The sequence below is a fragment of the Pieris rapae genome, chromosome 23 (genome assembly GCF_905147795.1).
Source record: "Pieris rapae chromosome 23, ilPieRapa1.1, whole genome shotgun sequence".
NCBI lineage: Eukaryota > Metazoa > Arthropoda > Insecta > Lepidoptera > Pieridae > Pieris > Pieris rapae.
The window spans coordinates 1,684,350-1,708,328 of NC_059531.1; the positions used below are offsets into that span (position 1 = coordinate 1,684,350).

At 34.2% G+C, this 23,979-nt stretch overlaps 1 protein-coding gene across 2 annotated transcripts in view; it reads left to right on the plus strand.

The window, feature by feature from the left end:
* The window catches only part of LOC110999302 (ATP-binding cassette sub-family C member 4), a 55,896-nt gene that overhangs the window by 23,802 nt on the left and 8,115 nt on the right, over positions 1-23,979 (plus strand). Inside the window, exons 2-14 of one of the 2 annotated variants that reach the window (XM_022268304.2) lie at positions 10,829-10,963; positions 12,531-12,735; positions 13,349-13,574; positions 14,459-14,556; positions 14,928-15,125; positions 15,196-15,322; positions 16,991-17,140; positions 17,676-17,863; positions 18,191-18,355; positions 18,438-18,575; positions 19,509-19,676; positions 20,489-20,629; positions 22,756-22,973. In XM_022268304.2, coding sequence (XP_022123996.1) covers positions 10,829-10,963; positions 12,531-12,735; positions 13,349-13,574; positions 14,459-14,556; positions 14,928-15,125; positions 15,196-15,322; positions 16,991-17,140; positions 17,676-17,863; positions 18,191-18,355; positions 18,438-18,575; positions 19,509-19,676; positions 20,489-20,629; positions 22,756-22,973 — 2,157 coding nt within the window. Of the gene's footprint in view, positions 1-10,828; positions 10,964-12,530; positions 12,736-13,348; positions 13,575-14,458; positions 14,557-14,927; positions 15,126-15,195; positions 15,323-15,773; positions 15,901-16,990; positions 17,141-17,675; positions 17,864-18,190; positions 18,356-18,437; positions 18,576-19,508; positions 19,677-20,488; positions 20,630-22,755; positions 22,974-23,979 lie in introns of both variants that reach the window. The other variant, XM_022268305.2, reaches the window with a different exon arrangement.

The window sequence follows — 23,979 nt, forward strand, 5'->3', positions numbered from 1 at the left end:
TTGGTCTTCTATATGTCAGTGTAATATGGAGTAACAGAGACCCAATTTTATTATCTAGTTAATATCCAATACATAACTGATGCTAACTAAAGAACTTGCAAAATAATTAGGAAAATGATATAAAAATGGGAAAAATAAATTGTGTTATTTATTTTCTTAAGAAATTTACAATAGAATTTAATTTTTTTTAAGAAATAAAAACGGCTTTTATTATTTTATTATTTATACACAATTAAAGTATACTTGGAGTAGTAATGGCCTAGTGGCTTAAGCGTGCGACTCTCATGAGGTCGTAGATTCGATCCCCACCTGTACCAAAGGATTTTCTATGTGCGCATTTAACATTTGCTCGAACGGTGAAGGAAAACATCGTGAGCAAACCGGCTTAAGACCCAAACAGTCAACGTGTGTCAGGCATAAGAGGCTGACCAACTACCTATTAGAATGACAAACCATGAAACAGAAGTATATAAATAAGAGTCTGTTTCACAATGTTCGGATAAGTTTCAAATAAGCCATTTATTACTTAGTGGTAGGATAAACAGTGAATTTGCGTTTCACGACTGTCAGATAGCGCTATTCGTCATGAAACGCCAAGTATCTTATTTGGAACTTTTATCTTTCGAATAATTTATGTGTTGCATAGCTATTTGGTACTTTATCCATTGTGAAACAGGCCCTAAGAATCGTTAATGCGTCGGTTAACATTGCCTTAGTATCTTTTCCTATAACTATGGACCCAAGTCGACCATGACTCAGTACGAAGGGCGTTTCGTTCTAAATTTCTTATGAATATTTATTAAAGTTTGTTTATAAAGAAAATCTTAATTTAAATTCATTAAGACATTCGAAAATATATAGCCATAGACAATGTAGAGTCAATTATAAACTACAGTTACAACATACTAAGCATGGATAACAGATCTGTCTGTTTTTGTCACGTCGTCCACCACCGCTATTTGGAACCAGCTGCCCACTGAAGTATTTCCGAACCAATTCCACTTAGGGAGCAAGAAAAGAGCGTACCAATTTTTAAAAGGCCGGCAATGCACTCGCGAGCTGTCTGCCATTGAGAGTGTCCATGGGCGGTGGTATCAATTGACATCATACAGACAGACAGACATAACATTTATTACAAACACACAAAATAATCAAAGAAAATAAATGAGATGTCAAAAACAATAAAAATAAATAATAATAATATTTTTTTAAAAATCTCATTCGGCTCGTTTCAAATGTGTAATGTGTGCTGTGGCTATAATTGACCCTGGCTCAGCATTATGCTGAGGAGCAGACAGTTCCACAGCGCTGGTCATTCTGCCACAGACCACAGCAGAATAGTTTGCACCTCAGTGGCAAAGGGAAGAAAGAAAGGGAATGTTATAAATACCATATAGAAAATAAAAAAAAGACAACTTTCTCATGAAGTTTTAAACAGCAGGTTGGCTATAACCTCTCTCGCCACTCTTTTTAATCGCCAAGTTTTTTCTTTTACACAACGTTTTTAAGGAGCTGCAACCATTACACCATGTTCCATATGACATCTTGAGTAATAAAGAATAATAAAATAAATTAAAAACAATGATTTGTCCTCTATGAGCAGGAGGCATGGTGAAATAGGAGCACGCACTTATATACTCGTGGGAACAACACGCAAAGACATAGTAGAAACAACTCATATCACCGGATAAAGAATTCAAGTACGACCAGTCACCAATCAATCATTTCGAATCAATCAGTCACAAAATCTCTGAACATAGTGGTAAAAGATCGACCCAACATCTCAACGCAACGCCAATGGAGGATTTCATTACAAAAGAGTACCGAGAGTTTTTTACGCCGCCTTTTTCTCTCGGCTTACACCCTCTCCCTTCTTTGCCGATAAGTAGGGATGCCTACAGGTTCAAATTTAATGACGTGGAATGAAATCTGTCTATCTTATGTTCCATAATAAACTTTTTTTTTCATATAAAAAACTTGCGTGATACAAACATTTACGCACCTCGGAGTCGTTTGAATGTATATATATATGTGTATATATTGTTGAGCCATTTATAAAGGTTATGAATAAACATGTATTGAAGGTCTTTATGGAAACCTTCTGATTCTTGTCGGAAATTGATGCGATTGATTTAAGTTTAGTATGTACGTAATTCACCAAGTTTTAATATTTTCTTTACAAATTGATTTCAAATTAGCTGCGATTTTGTTTCGGCTTTTATTTTACGTACGTTTAGTTGCTACATACCCACATATTATCAATGTTACCAATCCCGATTTTTAATAGCAATTCGAACTACGAATAAATTAAATAAACCAACTGGAAATAAACAAATTCCACCCGTATCACCTCGACATCCGCCGTTCCACAACTGCGCGTTTTTCACTTTGTGGAACCAACTGCCATCTGAAGTATTTCCGAACCAATTCGACTTAGGGCCCTTCAAGAAAAGAGCGTACCAATCTTTAAAAGTCTTTAACTCGCGAGCCCTCTGGCGTTGAGTGTCCATGGGCGGCGGTATCACTTAACATCAGGTGAGCCTTCTGCCCGTTTGCCCCCTGTTCTATAAAAAAAAAACATATGTGCAATTCACACATGGTAGAAGTGAAACCTTCAAAAACATTTTTTTTATTATTAATCATATATAAATTAATCATTTTCCATTATCTAAATGTGTGTGTTCTTTTAAAACAGTATATTTTAATGATAAATTTTAATTTATAAGTTTAATATAAATTTTTAATTTGGGAAAAACTAAAACATCGAAAGTTTGAAATTCGATCAAATGAAAAAGCGGCAGTAAAGAGAGGCTGTATAATGCCTGCTATCTCATTTTCTCCCACGTTAAATCATATGATGAATTGATGTTTCTGTCTCTCTTTACCGCTGCATCCGGTTTGAAATCACGACGATTCGAAAGAAGTTTATCTATCTCATTTTCTCCCACGTTAAATCATATGAATTAATGTTTCTGTCTCTTTTTACTGTCGCTTTTTCGTTGCATCCGGTTTGAAATCACAACGATTCTAAAGAAGTTTCACTTCAAAAATCAGGTGAGCCTCCTGCCTGTATACCCCGTATTTATTTTTTATTTTCTTCTGTTAAAAAAGTACCAATTCTTAAAAAGCCGGAAACTGACTGACAACTCTTCTAGCAGTATCGCTTCATCAGAAGAGCTTCATATACACTTTTCCTGTTAAAAAAAATCGTTCATACGACATCACATTTTAATGTATATATGTCATACAAAGACATTTAAACAAAATTTAAAACAAATGAACAACAGTAGTTGCAAAACAAATACGGGCCAGTATTAAATAAACTTAAAATGTTATTAAAACAAGCTCAAGTATGCAGGTCACACATCCGTCGCGTGCATCAAGACATACATACATACATGTTAATACGATTCATTTAAATGTGTACTCAAACTTTCACACCTCCATTCTTCAACGGTCCAGACATCAGCTATCTTGTGACTGGGGGGAGTTCCCTGGGAGGAAAATGAATTAAAAAAACCTCGCATTAAGTCTATGTATAATATTACACGATCTCCAACGCAGTGAAGCTCTATCTAAATTCATCAATTTTTCAATTACTGTCCTCAGATAAAAGATGAAAACCGATCAGATACGTACAAAAATAAAAGACGTAATATATATAAAAAAATTAAAATGGTAATGGGCCGCATTTGTTATGGTAGATGGGAAACGATCCTTAATTAGAACGGCCCCGGGGCAAGAAAAAAGAGAGGATGCTTTAAAACATGGTAAATTGTCGCGAGAAATAGGGACAAGTGAAAGGATTTGGAGGCTTCAACTTCGTCTGAGGTCGAGTACAGGTGAAAACATGAATGACTTGGACTTACAAACTTAAGTGTATTCGGATAAAAGCTATTTTTATTTTTATTTATCCGCCGCTATCTCATTTTTGTAAACACTTCAAGAGTTTGAACATAATATGTACTTTTAACCTCGCTGTATTGCGAAACGTATTCGTTGAGGAAGCATCAACTCCAGGGAAGAAACTATCTATCTGGCGCCAACTTAAACACGGCCCAGGAATCCCTACTCCAAAGAGAACAAAATCAAAGTTGAAGGACAGAATATTTGAGCCTTCTGTATTATTGTCGACAGATATAATTATTCGAATCAACAGTCGCTTAGGACACCTTTAGTCTTGGTATTGAATAACATCTAATGACAATACTAAACTCTAATTAAATTCACATTAAATATATCTTAGTAGTGTTTAATGATTTCTAGATTTTTCTATCATGTTCCGAGCATGCAAGACTAAAAACAAGGATAAAAAACACAAATTACAATGATACATATATTTTAACATTTTTCCAGTATTTACGATACAATTAAAAAAAACAACATTGTCATATAGATATGTCCTTCATTGGTTACGTTTTAAGATATATTTTACTATGAACTTCGTATCGTTAACACATCATTTCGTTTACCTTTAGCTACATACCAATATATAGATATTTATGCCCATAGTCAATATGTCAAAAATGTTGACTAGGACGGGAAACAGTTCGCGCTAGATAGACAAATTCAATTCAATTCAAAGTCATTTATTGATTTAGGTAACTTAATGTACACTTATGGACGTAAAAAAAAAGAAATATACATTAAATGCTTCTAATTTTACATTTACTGCAAGTTCTCAAATCCTTGATTTACGTACGTAGAACGGAAGAGAAGTGGCAATAAACTCTTCGCCACTGTTTTTAATCGCCAAGTTTTTTCTTTTACACAACGTTTGTAAGCTGCAACATTACACCACGTTCTATATGCCATCTTGAGTAATAAAGAATAATAAAATAGATTAAAAACAAACATTTGTCCTCTATCAGAAGCAGGCATGGTCAAATAGGAGCGCTCGTGGTAATCAAAAACAAAAACATCGAATAAAGCTGGCGACGCACTCGCGAGCCTCCTGGCAATAGATGAGCCAGTTTTTTATCTAGTTTTAATATCCGTTTCATGTCGCAATAAACCAGTTATCACTTTCACTTATTGACATTTACATTAATAACTAATTTATGCATTTTGTCTAGTTGACAGTTGACCTGCGCGTTTGACGTATAACTGTGTATTTGTAATCTATATATTTAAGCATTCAATGTCATAATTTACGTCAAAATTTGAGTCTACATAGTCAGGAATTCTAAGCAAAAATTTGCGCAAACGATGACATTTATTTTATAATGGAAATAAAAATGTGTTTATTCAAAATAATTGAGCTGTGTAGGCTTGAGCGTGTGACATAATCCCTAAGGTCGTAGGTTCGATCCCCGGTTGTGCACCAAGGAAGTTTTATTCTATTAATTATTCGCTCGAACGGTGAAGGAATGCATCCTGAGAAAACTAGTTTGCATGTAACGCACTGAATGCTCACCGACTTGCCTCTTAGATTGACAAATGGTCTCAAACCGATACAGAAATCTGAGGCCAAGACCTAAATATGTCGTAGCGCTATTGTTTTTTTTATTTTATCCATTATAAACAATTAATTATATCTAAGATTTGGTAACCCTTTTAAGCAGAAAATATCTCTTCAAATTCATCAGATTTTTCTTACATGTGTGCATGAGTGTGTGTTCCAGTCAGTCCTTTATCCATTTTTTCAAATTGTGGTCGGTAAGTGGGTTTAAGCAGCCTATTTAATTACAAATGTAGTCTGCATATTGCGTATTAAGTGTGTCTCTGTTTTGTATACCAAAAGAAAAAGTATAAATGCGACCTTTGGAAAGTCGCAATACCTACAAATACTGCTTTACCGACATTTAATACGAGTTTAAATATGCCTTTTAGGGTTCGGAAACCATGACATTCAGGAAAGGACGCCATATTTACATTTGCTGCACTTCCTTTAATGTATAAAAACCGGGGATACCGCACTGTAGTTCATCTACGCGGCGTTTAATTTAAACATTTATGATATACGCCCGAATCCAATAAATAATGCATAATCTCAGATTGCAAAATAAGCTTAGATCAGACCGTGACAGTCGATCGATCTCCTATCTGCATCCCAATGACCAAACCCTACGAAGACAATACATTTTTGGCGACCGATAGAATGCAATCTCTTCGCTCTTTACACTCATATTTGATAAGCAATATAAACCAAATAAAGTAAATAAAACCGTAAAAATAATATTAAAATATATATGTCTATGTTTGAAACATATCAAATAGCTTTTTAACTATTTTAAAAACGTGTATAAGTTAAAATGTTAAGATAAGATATTGGCACAGTTGAACTCTCATTTTCATACAACAAAGTTCAATCCACATACACCGAACCGACCTACCATGGATAGCTTGTATCGACAGATGGATATTACAATCTGTCGATTCGTTATTGGCACACTTTTATCAATTTTTATTTGGATTAAGATGTCTAGCTCAGATGGACAAAAATGGATTGAGATAGGTTATTAGGTTTGGGCAATCGCCAACCTAATAACTTATTACTTAGTAATATTATTAGTAACCTTAATAAACGTAGAGTGTTCAGCGGAGATAGGATTAACGACTAAGGGTTCTTCAAGAACTGAGAATTTTTAAAAGCCCTGCAACGCACTTGCGAGCCCTCTGGCAATGTAAGTATGCGTCGGTATCACTTAACATCAAGTAAGCCTCCTGCCGTTGGCATCCAAAAAAACGGTAGTATGTCAACAGAAATACATAGCAACAGTAATATCTATGGTTCTCCTTAGTTCGAAAACTAAATATTATGTGTTTTTAACTCTAAAACTGAAGCGACTTTAATAACGCTTTCGACACTGTATACCATTAAGCAAATAAGTTTTGCTACGTTAATATTGCCTTTTTATTAATCACGTCATGGTTGAGCGCGTGCGGCCAAAATTTGCAGTGCGCCTGCGGTCGAACAGGTTTGTAAGAATTTGGGTGATAACGACATCCTACACTCGTTACAGATAACGGTACATTTTAATTAGAACAAATGATTTTTTAAAGCGAATAAAAAATGTAGGTCATGTTTGACGTTTTTGTTGTAAGTCCCGTAAGAGCTTTAAGCTTGACGTACTTGACTTACGCCCAAACCCAATAACCTATCTCAATCCATTTTTGACCATTGAGATAGACATCTTAATATTAATAAAAGTGTGCCAATAACCAATCGAGAAATTGTAATAGCCTTTTGTCGATACAAGCTATCCATGGTAGGTCGGATCGGTGTATGTGGATAGATTTTTGTATGAAAATGACAGTTCAATTGTGCCAATATCCTATATAAGGATTTAAAATAATTAAAAAGCTATTTGTATATATGTATATATGTTTTAAACATAGACATGTATTTTTATATTATTTGTACGGTGTTATTTACTTTATTTGGTTTATATTGATTATTAAATAGTAAAGTATAGAGCAAAGAGATTGAATTCTATCCGTCGCCAAAAATGATTATATTCGTAGAGATTGGTTATTGGGACTTGAGACTGATCTTGATTTAGATTTTTGTGATCCATGTGCACTTTTTACTTTTTGTTTTTCACGTTTCTAGTATCAGTTTAGTTCATTTTTTTATTCGTGTTCTTCTTAATCTACACTAATATTATAAAGAAGAAAACTTTGTTTGTTTGATTGTAATGACTAGGCTCATAAACTACTGGACCGATTTTAAAAATTCTTTCACCATTCGAAAGCTACATTATCCACGAGTAATATAGGCTATATTTAATTTTGAACAAAAATATGTTTCCGTAAGATATTAGGGTTTTTCGGACACAAGGTGTAAAAAATCAACCAAAAAAGTTACTTATTTTGCGTACCCTGCCTAAACTATTAAAGATAGAACCATAAAATGTTCAAAGTAATTGTAGATCTTATAAATATCTACAAAAAAGTCCGCGACACACTATACCTATCTATGTCGAGTGAGGCACAATAACCATAAATGATATACATGGCAAAACGACGTTTGCCAGGTCAGCTAGTATGTAATATGTATTTTTGCACTTCTTGCCTACCTTATGTAATTTAAGACGTTTTTTCCTTCACTCACAGTGGTTGCCTGGAAGAAGTCGCTCGAAAGCGTCTAGGCTTTTTTTTTTGAAAGGAATCTCGCTGTTGGCCTTAAGGGCCTTTACAGCTCAGCACGGGCTGTTTGGCGAGCTTAGCTCAGCCTGAAAAAGCGTCTAGGCCGTCAGTGCCTTTTCTTTTCATTTAACTATGTTCAATATTTATGTTGTAATGTAACGAAGTGTTATTAAATAAAATAAAACTGACGTTTTGCAGTTAATAAGTAATATATATGTAGGTATATAACGTAACTAACGTTAGGTTACATAACACTTGTTTTTTTATATATTTATTTATCGATTATTTCTACAATTTCTTATGTACAAGATGGAGAACTGTGAATAGCAATCTACATTTTAATCCAACTGTTTGATATTGTTTTCCTCTATTTGTTAGCAATTATTATAGATGCAATTTAAACGTATTTTAAACGTCGATTGCGCACTTAACATGATTTTTATATGTTTTTCCTGTAATACCGATATGTGTATGTAATAAATGTTTATCTGTTTGTATATATATGATATGTCAAGGTTATATTATACGCATCAAATTTGCTACTTTAACGTGCTTGAAAGACTCAAGTGAGAACACCAGTCCACAATACCCCCTGACCTTTGTGTGTTCAGATGTTTATACACGTTTTAACACATTAAGTGCTCTTTTCTCGGATCCGAGTGTAAAATACATTTACTACCAGTTCGCAAGTCAAGGGCGTAGAGCGGGCCAGATGATCTAGCAAAAAAACTCTCCGCCACTCTTTTAGCTATGATCGTCTGACCAGGTTTTTTTGTCCTTTAAAACCTATACTAAAGATTTGACTATTTCAGTGTTGCAACGTTATGAAAAGTAATAAATAGTGACGTTGCGAAATGATTCGATACGGAATAGGAATATTTCCGGATCGATTCCTCTGGTTTATAATAGTATATCTAAACAACTACTACTTTAATAGAAACTAAGTATATCAGGAAATTAAATATTTCTGAACGGATAATTAAGCTATGACAACTTAATTTTATTAAGTTCATTACTTTTTTAGTAATAAAAAACAAAAATATCAACTTTTTATAAAATAAAGCAGCGATCACTCATTGATAAATAATTATTGTGAATAACTATGTATTTATTTAAATAAAAATCAATAATTTAGTCTTTAATTGGTATCAATATTAAATAAACATAAATCGCGATTGCTTATAAATTTTTGTGTACATCACTACACTATTATATGTGGTATCATTATTTTACAAAATGACAGTAGCTTATGTCAAATGTGGAATCGAATTAAAAGTCGTGGTATAGTTTTAATGCGTGGCATCACGTCTGATATTTTTGTTTTCATCTGCATACAGCATTTCTATCTCCATTTCATGCACTTCTTTCTAACGCAAGATTATATTTTGTTTGCCTTCAGTTGTCAATTAATCTTACAGATGACATAAATCAGTTATCCCTATTATATTTGCTTTGCGTTCGAACTGTCAAAAATATATTAGTGACGTAAATAAACGTAATTATAAAACCGGATTATATAAATAGGTTATGTCACGATTTAACGATTTTACATGCATATTTTAATACATAGAATGCGCATGTGCAATTTATCTAGAATCAAAGCATTATTTGTTATGCTAAACAGATTACTTAGAAGCGAGGGCCAGTTATCATACTCTGTAACTGATTTATTTGGTTTTCCTCAATGAAATTGTCTTTGATTTAGTGTAAGCTATCGAATGGTGTCTTTGGACTTTATTGTCTTTGATTATACGAGGAAAGTGAATAAAAGTAATTGAAATATTTATTTCTTAACATTATTTATTTTTTTACGTTACATTTTTTTTAGTTTGATTAAAACCAATAGGGTTTCTATCTATGTGCATATTACTATCGGTCTTACAAAGGAAAACATCGTGAGGAAACCGGCATATGTCAAAAGACCTACGTGTCTATGAAATAAAAATAAACATCGATTATGCAAGCAAAAGCCAATTTGTACTTGATTATTATTATTCGAAATTAGCATACTTTATTGACACAAACGACGAAAGTGTAAATCTATTGATTAACACGTTATTGTAATCTGTGTACGATAAGTGACAAAAAATGCGCGCCATTTTTTTTATTTTGTAGAAGCATGGAAAATTTAAACAATCTAAAACAATTTTTTCCAATCCGTGTAAGATAATTAAATAACAAAAAAATTTTTCCTTATGTGAACATAATGTCTAGAAAATTTAAAAAAAAATTAAAGGCATTTTTTTCCTGTCAGACTTATCGATTGATGATTAATGACATTGTAATTGACCGTGACATAGAAAGCTAATAAAAACTAATTCAATATAATTTCATAATAATTAATAATAAGAACATTTGGAGCAGTGTTGGCCTAGTGGCTTCAGCGTGCGACTCTCATAGCTGAGGTCGTAGGTTCGATCCCCGGCTGTGCACCAATGGAGTTTTTTTCTATGTGCGTATTTAACATTTGCTCGAAACATCGTGAGGAAACCGACATGTCTTAGACCCAAAAAGTCGACGACGTGTGTCGTCAGGCACTAGAGGCTGATCACCTACTTGCCTATGAGATTATTAAAAAATGATCATGAAACAGATTCAGAAATCTGAGGCCAAGACCTAAAGAGGTTGCAGCGCCACTGATTTATTTATTTATTTATTTTAATAAGGACATTTAAACATATATCTACTTGTGAGTTATGTTCTGTGCAAATTAATTAAAAGTATATTTTTATTACAGGAAATGGTTTGAAGAAATCGCCTTAGCTAACAAGCAAGGACGGAAACCGTCCCTCCTTCGCGCTATGACCAAGACATTCTGGCTCAGCTATGCCCCTTCCGGCATCATGTTCCTGATACAGGCGCTCATCCTCAAGTAATAAACATACATTGTCATTATCGCTAATAACTGTTTGCAATTTCCTTAACAATTGCCACAAATTATTTCAAGGAAACGGTTTTCTAGTGAAAACCGTGTAACCGTACAGGTTTTATATAATTCAAAATTTACTGGCTGGCAAAGTGATTTTTTTTAAATTTTCGAACAAAAAAAAAGTCTATTATTGATTCTATTAATGACTTTAAAAAATATAGATTTATCACTGGCCAGTTGTACGATTAGATTTTAATTTTCGAACGCAATTGAAATAAAAAACAAATGCTATATGTAATAGCTTTAAAAAGTTTTTATATACTTTCTCCTTACCAAATATTATCTTAAGAAATATTAATCATATCCAGGAAAGTGTTGGGCTAGTGACTTCAGCGTACGACTCTCATGACTGAGTAGATTCGAACCCCGAATGTGCACTAAGGGCCTTTATGTCTATGTGCGCATCATCGTGAGGAAACCAGCTCAGACACAAAAAATTGTGTGTGTCAGACACAAGAGGCTGATCGCCTTCTTTCGTATTAGATTGACAAACGATAAAGAAACAGATATTTGATGCCCAGAACTAAAAAAATGCCACTGATTTTTCTATAAAAATATCCAAGTATTATCGAAAATGAGGGCGAGAGCTGACGCGGAAACATCGGTTGGAATGTCAATCGTAATGAAAGTTTACTTTGTAGGTTTTATAGCAAAACCACAAACAATAACGAACTGGCCAACTATTAAAAGTAAAAATTCATTTTTCGAATTTACAAATATTTTCTTATTTAATTGACATTATTATTATTAACGTAAGCGCATACCTACACTGATGCTTTTCAACACTTCCTTATTCATTACAGTTATCACATAAATTATTTTTAATACAGGGAAATGAATTTCTTTTACAATATTTTCTTATATTTCTGAGTAATTTAAGGTTGATGATCTTATAATTGACGCAAGAGTGTAATTAACGATTTCATTATCGTATTTATATAGGCGTTTCAAAAGATTTAGTTGGCCTCTCTCTTAGCACTAAGGAAACATCGAGGGCTTGTCCAACCAAATGTTCAACAACACAACAACGTATTTTTAAATTCTGAATCTAATAATAAGATGACAATTCAGAAACACTGATATTAGTAGATTTTCATCTTTATAAATAAATATCATTTAATATTATCTTGATGATTAAAATATACACGTTTAAGTGAATTTTTGTTTTTTTTAAAGGAAATTTAAACGGTGCTACTGGTTTAATGGTTAACATTACATGTTCATGACTACCCTCTAAAATTGTATAAACATTATTTTTTAGATTGTTAGAGTTGTCGATTGCCCAAAAAAACAAAAAAAAAATGTCTTAACCTAAGTTAAATAAATACTTTTTTCTATTTTTTAAAGCAAATTTAAATGGTAGGTCCAAATTTTCTTGACTACCCCCAGAAATTTAAAAAATATTTTATTTTACTTTTTACTATTTGGCGCGTATTACGTAAATTTATATAGATTAATTAAAATCAAAGGATACTAGCAGAATATATCATTGGTTCATTTAATCTTTCAGACCATTTCAACCAGTTGCGTTGAGTATGTTGTTGGCGTACTGGGAGCCAGGATCGACTATGACATATGAACAGGCGATATACTGCGCGTCAGCCGTCATCATTATGTCATTATTAATTGCATTTCTGAACCATCACGGCACCTACTCTACTCAACAATTCGGAATGAAAGTGCGCATAGCGGCTTGCTCACTCATTTACAGAAAGGTAAATATTGCAGTCTATATTGTCTATGACCTATTCTGTAAAACAAGTTTATTATAGTAATGAACGGGCTATTTGAAAAGAAAATACCATTTCAGATTTTAATAGTGACTTTAGCACTTATACAAATACAAAAAAAATACTTTTAGTAAAGATTACCTAGAACATATAAGATATGCAAGCTAAATTTGCACGTTATGTTTTTATGTAACGGAGCACATGGGCAGGAGGCTTATCGGATGTTCAGTGGTACCGCCGCCCATATACACTAGATTCAAACTCAAACTCAAAATATCTTTATTCATATAGGTTAACATGTACACTTATGAACGTCAAAAAAAACAAATTAAATTCACATTTACAACCAGTTCATAAGTCAAGGGCGTCGAGCGGGTAAGATTGCCAGAAGCCTCACAAATGCGTTGCCGGCCTTTTAAGAATTGTTAATTTTCTTGAAAGACCTTAAGTCGAATTTCCACATAGTTGGGGTACACGGCAAAAGATGCCTTAAAATCGCTCTGTTATAGAAGGACGGTTGTCAAGGTGATACGGGTGGAATTTCGTATTCTGCCTCCATCCAAGTTCCAGGAATTGATCTGAACAACTTCTTTTCCAGGTGATGCGAATGAGCTCTGGTGCCTTAGCCCAAACAACAGCCGGTCAAGTGGTGAACCTCCTATCAAACGATGTGAACCGTTTCGATTACGCCTTCATATACACACACTTTATCTGGCTTCTGCCATTGCAAGTCGTCCTTGTGTGTTACCTTATTTACCTGAAGATCGGATATGCTGCAATTGTTGGTGTCATTGGAATCGTATTGCAGACAATTCCTGTTCAATGTATGTATAAAACTCAATTTATCCACCTTTCCCAAAGGGGTAGACAGAGACCGGTCTCCGCTTATCGCTATCGCTCCACGCTCCATGCATGCTCGTTATGGGTAGTTTCCTTGTGCCTTCTCCTGGATTTGGTCCAGGTGCAACAAGGCCTACTCAACTCGACTTCACCAACCACCGTTGCCTTGTACATCCTACTTGTAAGCCGCTTCTGATTCTTTTCTACATGACCTATCTGACCATTCCCTTTAGTATCCTTGTCACTACGCCCTAACGTATAAATGATGTATACTGTACACGTTTGAACGTCAGTTAATAAGTTCTTAAAATCAAGAGCATCGAGACGATCTAGCAATTCTCTTATTCTTTTTGATAGCCAAGGCTTTTGGCAAAAATATTGTAAGCAAATCCAGCTCCTCATAACTTGCTGGAGCAGTTAGTTATTGTAGTTTTTTATTAATTAAGATTAAGTTAATTTTTTCGTTAACTATTTAAATATTAGTTTACTGAAACATGAAAACACTATTAAACTTTGTAAATACTCCTTTTTATAAATGTGACTACGATAATCATGTATGTCATATAATTATTTAGAACGCTTCGCGGGTTTATAGTGTCTTTTTTTTTGGAAAAACCAACCTGTGGACTACTTTATATGTTACGAGAAAACCGTTGCAAAAGATTTTTTAAATATCGAATCACGATCATCAGAACATACACTAATATAATATATATTGACGTTATAGTTTTGGTACTTCAAGCCGGACTCACAAAGACATGCTTAGGTGCTAGTTGTGAAATCATTACTCCTTATTTCATCACATTAGGATTTAAACAATGCTTTAAATACCTAGTTATGCTTATATATATTTTTTTTTATTTTCCAGCTTACATGAGTAAATTAGCCGCTCGTTTGAGAATGAAAACTGCATGCAAAACTGATGAACGTGTACGAATCATGGACGAAATTATCAACGGAATGCAGGTACAAAATAGTGCCTTCTTCAATACTCTTTTCTTAAGTTCTAATTGATGTGTATGTATGTGTTAAATTTGTGATGTCATATTTCCTTGTATTTTTTCGGCATACACATTGTTTTAGAATGTATATATAAATAAATAAAATAAAATACTTATTTATACAGATACTAAAGCCTTTGAACGATTTTAATATATATTCTTTTTGTATATTAAGAAGCTAAAGACTGAATAGACATAGTGAATTAACTTTCATTTCCATTTTCCTATTGAGCATCCTCAGACTCAATTTTACTTCTGTTTTTATCTTTATGACAAGTAGGTCTACCATTACCTTCCAACAAAAAGAGGCCATTACTATTATTATTTATATTTTAGGTCATAAAAATGTACGCGTGGGAGAAACCATTCGAACAAGTCGTAGCATTGGCCCGAAAGAACGAGATCAACAGCGTCACGTCTGCATCATACCTTCGCGGGGTCTACCTCAGCTTCATGGTCTTCACTGAGAGATTAACGCTCTACATAACCCTCCTGTCTTACTCCCTATTCGGTTTCCAAGTCACCGCTGACATCGTAAGTATCACATTCATCGCTCGATATCAGTTCGTCGGTAAGGAGAATATTTCAATAATCTGATTTACAGGTATTTCCTCTGGCACAATTCTACAATACACTACAAGGCACTCTATCGATAATTATGTCAAACGCTGTATCGTTCTTGGCAGAGGCGCTGATTTCAGTCCAACGCCTTGAGGCGTTCATGCTTCTGGGTATGTGAGACCTGGAGATCTCTTATATTGGGGTCATGCGCATGAAACGCTAGCTTAAACCTGAAGAGTCCAAATTATTACGAAGACTCGTTCTTATCTCTCTATCTATAGCTTGCACGTACACGCCTTGCATGAGCAGTGGAAGAAAACTTACGCTTAAATTAGCTTTTCATAATCTTAAACCAGCCTCTTATAATTAATTGTGTATATAACTGCAAAAATGTATAGAACCTTAAAAAGATTGATGCTAATCACGAGTCAGCCACAGGAAGTGGAATTTGATTAGTATTGATTATTAAAACCGGCTTCTGTATTGATGTTGCAAGTGTATAGGACTAGGGAGATGGAGTATGATCCTCAAATGAAGCAGGCATATTCTGACACACGGTCAATTGTTGCTTAATCAAATATACTTCAAAGAAGGTATATAATGACGTTGTGGCTTTCACAGGCTTTCCCGTTGGCACAAATGTTCAACATCCTTCAAAGTTCAGTAGCTATCATGTTGCCTCAAAGCTTATCAATGTTACTGGAGTCTTATACCTCCATTCGACGAATAGAAGATCTTTTATTATTGGGTACGATTTTGACATTCTAAATTGTTCTGGTTTTGAGTCTTGTGAAACGTCCACAGATAGATTACAGCTGTCGTGTTACTAATGTCACTGATTAACATAGATTATAATGGGTATTTTGTATCTGTAATTCTAATTGATGTATGTAGGTGGAGGAATCTTATTATCCTATTTGGGGAATTAAAATGGATGAAATGTGAAATAATTTAACTTTTTAATATTACTGTAAGTCTTACTGTAAATCTTACTAACCCTTTTAGATTAATTCTAATTATTACGATATAATGGCTTTGCATGTGGCATTAACCTAACCTAACCTACTAAACCTTACATGATTTATTTGTATGACAATGACAGCTCTATGGGCCGACTTAATTACGCAAAATGGTGACTGTCATAATTCAACGAATTCTAATTCAAATTCACTTAACAATTGACAAAGTCTTGCATTCAAATGGTAGGTATTTGTAATTCAAAATTAAGAACATCACAGTAATAAATTTAAATATATGAAGCTACATAAAAATTCTACAAATGTTTAAATGTTTCAAGTTAATCTTTTTTTTTACAGTCTCATATTAACGAATATATTGTTTTTATATATATTGTTTTTGTATTTTTTTATTGCAAATCAGTTCTTGATTGTCTTTCTCGACAGTAATGTCAATGTGACAATTAATGACTTATGACATTCGCATTTCGCAGCGCGCCATAAGAAGGTGACTTCTCGACTGTTTAAATACACTAGTACACAAATACGTAGAATTAATTCTACGACGTTATATCATTATTAAATATTAATTTGACATTTGACACGTAAAAAGAATCATGACAACTGTACGATTAAAAATTAAAAATTGTTTATTTTAATTCAATTGACGTAATCTCTATAAATGACTAACAAACATACCAATTCTATAGCAATTTACTATTTTATTGTACATTCATATAAATAACAAATCAATTATTAAATTTTACATATTATATAACCTCTTTTCTATTTCTATGCTAATGATGACGCAGGCTTTGACATACTAATAACAGATAATATAATATCTAAGAAAAAAATATATAATCATTGATACAATAACAGATGAAAGAGAAGATTTACGTAGCGTTGCGGGAGTGGATATCGCGAAACTAGTCCAAAAGGTGGAAAACAAGAAAATGAAAACGCTGAGTGAACTGGATTTATGCGCGAACACGTTCAAGAAAATTGACGAAGATGGCATTTATAATCCAGGTAAGTTGATAAAAGCGCCATCTAGTGACAAACTTGTCAGTCTCGCCTCTCACTGCATCTTCTACCACATTTCCCATGAAGCTGAGTTTCATCATCGGACGTCAAGGCAGAATACGAAATTATACCCGCATCACCTCGACGTCCGTCGTTCCACAACTGAGCATTTATTGCCGCGCACAACCACTAAGTGGAACCAGCTACCCACTGAAATATTTTAAAACCAATTTGACTTAGGGTCCTTCAAGAAAAGAATGTACCTGTTCTTAAAAGCCGGGCAACCCACTTGCGTACCTTCTAGCAATGTGGGTGTCCATCAGGCACTAAATCTGAGATGAGCCCGTAGGTGCTGTTACATAAAAAAGGGCTTCTTGCTATTTCTCTCGAATGAGGCATATGCTTTTCGTACTTTTAAAATGTATCTCAAAATTCCTGGGAGCCTAGAATTTAAAATATTGGCCAGCCAACTGTTTACTTGTAGAGTCAATCATCAATCTCCTCGCAAATTTCTTTTAAGCTTATGCTGTGTTTCCAACAGGTTTTGATTGCAATGAGAGGGGACTGATGACTCAATCAAGCCTGGTGCCAGCTAATTCGGATATCGGTATAGAGATGCAAGACGTCTCCGCAAATTGGATAGAAGACACTGTAACATTACGAAACATCAACATAAGCATCCCTAAAGGAAAACTGTGCGCCATCATCGGTGCTGTTGGAGCTGGAAAGGTGAGAGAGTTGTAATCCAAATGTATCTTCATAATATTTCATAATGTAAGATTTGAAGTCTAGAAGAGTCTACTAGAATCAATTGGATCCCTAGGTTTTAGGCTTGTCTGGCTAAATCGTTCTCCTTCGTCTTCTCTTCTTTGGAAGTCATCGTCCTATTTGAAAGATGGACAAGATTTTATTACAAAGCCTGATCCAATCTGTCTTGACTGCGATCTGCGATGCTTTCACAAATTGCCCAAGATTGTTCAGATACAATGAATTACAACCCAATTCCAAGTACTCAGAAAGTTGGCGTCCATTCTGCTATTACTATTCTTCTTTCAGAGTTCCATCCTACAACTGCTGCTAAATGAATTACGTTCAACCAGTGGTCGCGTGTTCCTTTCGGGTCCTCTATCGTATGCCTGCCAGGAGCCTTGGTTGTTTGTTGCTACCGTCCGACAAAACATTTTGTTTGGACTACCCTACAATGCGAAAAAATATAAAGAGGTACATTGTCTAAAATAAATGTATTATTTTTTTCTTTATTAACTCCCGACTTTTATTTATAATTTTTTTGGCGTTTTTCCAGGTGGTACGAGTGTGTGCTCTTCAGAAAGACTTCCAACAGTTCCCTCATGGAGACCAGACCCTGGTTGGGGAGAGGGGTGCCTCTCTGTCTGGAGGACAACGAGCTCGTATCAACTTGGCCAGGGCTGTTTATAGACAAGTAATACATGCATATTTCTGCTTAACCTTTTTACTTCCAGGCAATTGGATATTAAATCTTTTGTGAATAGATATGAAGTCCTTGATGATAAACGTACTTAGTCCTAAGACCAGGATTCATAAATGGAAACGCCACTTGATAAATGTTGAAGAATGAAGATTACATTTTCCTTCAGGATATCAAAGATGACGACATCAAAATATCAGATTCAACGTCATCTTGATGCTGTTGCAGTATTTGGTTTTAATTAAGAAGGAGGAGAAATGATGTTCTCATTCTCCTACTAGAATATTTTACTAGTAGAATACTTTATTAGCGCGTTACATACCAGTGATTTGTAGGCATAGATTGAAGATGTCTCTACATGTTTCTTGTGTTAGTTTAAAAAAAGCAAACCCCTATCGTGAGAGAGTATTAAATCAATGAGATAGAATTAAAAACAATTTTTACAAAAATTTTTAATAACTTATTGAGAGCAGTAGTGGTCCTGAGGTCGTAGGTTCGATCCCGGGCTGTGCACCAATGGACTTTCTTTCTATATGCGCATTTAACATTTGCTCGAACGGTGAAGGAAAACATGGTGTGGAAACCGACATGTCTTAGACCCAAAAAGTCGACGACGTGTGTCAGGCACTGGAGGCTGATCACCAACTTGCCTATTACCTAGATTTAAAAATGATCATGAAACAGATGCAGAAATCTGAGGCCAGGACCTAAAGAGGTTGTAGCGCCGCTGATTTTTTTTAACTGTTCTTATTATAATAACATTTGCATGCCAATATTGGCTAATTGTGCGATTTTTTATAATTAGTCAATTTGTATCACTATCTTTGCAAGTAAAATATTTATTATTAATTTAAATTCGCTCGCTTTATTGTATAATAAATGTATTATTTATGTATTAAATATATTTGTAATTGTCTATGTTCACAGGCTGACATCTATCTCCTAGATGACCCGCTTTCAGCTGTCGATGCTCACGTTGGCCGTCAGTTATTCGACGAATGCATCAATGGCTACCTTCGACACACCACTAGAATTCTGGTTACTCATCAGCTGCATTATCTCAAAGCTGCCGACTACATCGTCATTATGAATAATGTGAGTATCAAATACTTGAGTTGGAGTGCTACTTAAGAATATTCTTGGAAAAGTTAACACAAAAATCGATATTATTTAATGATAAAGACGGAAACAAAAAGAAATCGCTCTGAAAGTTGAAAGACAAAAACGAAAATAAATTACATTTTTAGATATGAGGTGTTTTGTGATACATTATTTACTAAATTTAGTACAAAATGTTTTTACACACACACATGGTGCCGCTAGATGGCACTTAATCATGTGTTAATAAACATAAAATTATTGTATATTGTATTGCACATTTTAATTATAAAAGAAACTGACGCAGTCTTAAGATGACATTATTTAGGGTTCTAGCACCATTGGATTTTCTTTATTTATATACCTCTATCTGACAGAGGTTGTCCTATACACACTTTACATGCCGGGCTGATTTGTGAATTTACACCATCCAGGGTGCCAAACGCATACAAAAACATTCATTCAAATCGGTCTACATAGTTTAATAGGAGTTCAGTGACATACACACGTACAGTAGAATATATATATATAAGTGACTATATTATGAGAATGTCTAGTCTATGTATGTGTAAAATGTATGATGGATGGTTTTGTTGTTTGTTGAGGAGGTTCGCCAATTCGATTCGCTTTGACAGCCACACTAAGCTGAATATCTCTCACAGATTCGAAACTTAGAGCGAACTCATGACTAATAATAAGGTTTACGCCGTCTCAACTCTGAATAAGAAATGTCCGCGACATCTTTAATTACCATACGAGTGTGATCAAATCTATTAGAACAATCATAACATAAAAACATCTTCTTTAAGGGAACTATTGATGCAAAGGGGACATATGGTGAACTAATGCACTCTGGAAAAGATTTCGCGAAATTGCTGTCCTCTGTCCAAGAAGATGATAAGCCGGAAGTGGAGAAGCCGCCACCGATGTCCCGAAGGACTTCGGCCAGGGTATGTCTTCATTTAATTATTATGACTCTTCTACTACTACTACACTCCGTTACTTATATTACTATACGCCTGTGGGATTCTAGTGCACAGGAATTAACAGGTGGTATTAGAGGTTCACTGCCGGTTAACTCCGGGGAAATAAATACAGATAACACAACATTTTCTGCAGCTGTAATACTTTTTGACATTTAACACCTCTGTCTTCAGTCACCGTGACCACGCACGCTGTAAAGCACGCGAAACGTCGGTTTAAATTTTAAATTATGTACAAATAATTATAAGTTTAAATATAATAATACATATCTATAATCCGTTAAAAAAGTGTTTTTCTTTAAATGTGTAAAAGTTATGTAAATAAAAGACAATACTATTCTCATTACATTTTATTTATTTACATGAGAAACTTAATGTTAATATTATGTATATACGAGCAAGTTTATCGCCATTAGCCGTCCCAATTTTATTCTACTATGTTCAGTCTATCATACATCCATGAATTTTTGAATTTGTCAAACGCATCCATATTGCAAATTAATTAATTATACAGGGCGTCCCACGGCGATGCCACACGGAGGGAAAGTACCTTAAATATTAATGATAGGATATTTTACTGAAAGAAGACATCGTTTAATTTTTAATAATAAGTAGAACTGCATTCACAGATTTTTAAAAAAATTTCTACCTCAACCGGGAATCGAACCCGCCAAATGTGACAGTAAAATTACATGTATTTTATAATAGCGTTTGAATGGGCTACTCATAAGCATTATTTTTTCCTTAGTAACCTAGCATATTAAATGAAACTAAAAACATAAAATTTTACATTTTATTAAAAAAAAAAAAATTATCAAATGCTCAAAATGTGATCCGTTCTGTTGTATACAAATTCTCACTCTTTTAATAATTTCTCTCCCTGTCGATTTACTTATTTTTGCATGGTGGATGTTTGAAATAATACGTCTAAGTTCATTTTGCACCTGCACACTGTTGTACCGGTTCCTGTAAACTAAATATTTTACATAACCCCATAAAAAAAATCAAGTGGGGTTAGATCTGGGGATCTCGGTGGCCATCTAATTTGTCCAAAAGTGCCGATCCAGGAAGGAAAATGTTCATTAAAAAAAAAAAATTAGTTTACAGGAACCGGTACAACAGTGTGCAGGAGTTACAAAATGAACTTAGACGTATTATTTCAAACATCCACCATGCAAAAATAAGTAAATCGAGAGGGAGAGAAATTATTAAAAGAGTGAGAATTTGTATACAACAGAACGGATCACATTTTGAGCATTTGATAAGTTTTTTTTTAATAAAATGTAAAATTTTATGTTTTTAGTTTCATTTAATATGCTAGGTTACAAAGGAAAAAATAATGCTTATGAGTAGCCCATTCAAACGCTATTATAAAATACATGTAATTTTACTGTCACATTTGGCGGGTTCGATTCCCGGTTGAGATAGGAAATTTTTAAAAAATCTGTGAATGCAGTTCTACTTATTATTAAAAATTAAACGATGTCTTCTTTCAGTAAAATATCCTATCATTAATATTTAAGGTACTTTCCCTCCGTGTGGCATCGCCGTGGGACGCCCTGTATACATTATAACTATTGGTTTTTTTAAGCTACTATGAGCGATTCCGTGTATCGACGGTTGTATGCCTCCCCAGTTATCCTCTATTTTCCTTTATTGTACACTAATATCGTCCAGGGTTTAGTCTTTCCAGACAGTTTCATGACGTCTTCATCGGCTCACATTTTAAATTGCCTACCTATTTTTCTTGCATACCCCTTTGCCATAGTGTTACAATTTTGCTCCTAATATGGTATGTCCAGCCGATTTCCATAGTTGTTTGATTTTATTTTATATAATTTGAGGATTCTTAAAACTATAGTGTATATAGGAGCTATTGGACATTATCGGAAACAATTATGTTGTTACAATTTATGAATGTGGCTAAAAACTTAATGGCTTCAAGAGCGCGATGATTTCTAACAAATGGTTAACGTTTCCATATATATATGTAACTTTATTATTACTCAAATATTCTTTCCACTATTCCCATCGCACTGTTTAATTAATATAATATCAGATATATGTATGTATTATTTTATGTTTCCCTTTAGTTATCAACAACAAGGCGGCCATCTTTGGCTGAGTCTACCACCGAAGTGCCAGCACAAGAGATGGAAGAGGAAGAAAGAGAATCTGGTTCGATGGGTTGGCATGTGTATGGGGCATACCTTCGAGCTGGTGGCAAAACAGGCAGACTGCTCTTCATGGTTGTTCTTCTGCTGATTGGTCAATTATCGGCAACTCTCTGCGACTACTGGGTGACAGTTTGGTAAGTGTTTACTACTAGTAATACATATATACACAGGGCCTGATTAACCCTTAGGCTAAGTAGACTGCAGCCTAGGCCGCGACGACGATGCATCAGCTCTTGCAGATAGTTGACTAGACCGAGACAAAACACTAAATGAACTGTGAACTGGATCTGCAAGCAGATGGGAGATTTTAGTATCCAAATTAGAAGAAGAGTCAAAAAAAAGTCATCTTTACCAAAAAAGATGAGTACTACCAACTGCAGCTGCAAAGGTCTTTTTCAGCACCAAACAGAGTTAAAAGTTACTTGCACTCCACACTCCGCCAGCAAAAACTTACAGCGCTCTCGTTTATGTACACAGAATGTGTTTTTTTTGGAAAAAAAATTAAAATAAAAGGGTGCATCCCGATAAACAGCCTAGGGCGGTCAGAACTCTCGATCGGTCTCTGCATATGCACCTAACTTTACCCTACTACCTAATACATATTATCATTTTTCAAAAACATCGACAAGAATATTGATTGTTTTACGTCAGTCATGTGACACAAACGGTTAGTCGAATGAACGATCTGTCAGATCCTAAAACACGTTAATTTCGCCTTTTTTTTTGAGTTTTTGACCAGGACGTTAATTTAATCGAAGATTGTTTTTCATTGCAATAAATTTTCAATTTATTGTAAACATAATCTGAAATAAAAAATGAAGTTAATAAATAGTTTGGTAAAAACACACATGATACGACGCGACGCCATCTTGTCTAGAGAAGCGTTTTGGTGGTTTCTTAAAATTATGAAAGTTTAATTAGAATTTTCAAAGCATTAACGGAGTTTAAAAAAAATTGTAAAGGTACTACTATATTCACTAATTAATGATCTGAAATGCTTTTTGATACTTGTTAAATAGCACTCGATATCTGACGAGATTTCATATCATACTTATTTAACTTATTATTTTATGGAGATTTAATCTAGAAGATTCGATCTAGCGCCTTACGGAAAATACTTTACGATAATGATGTCTGTCA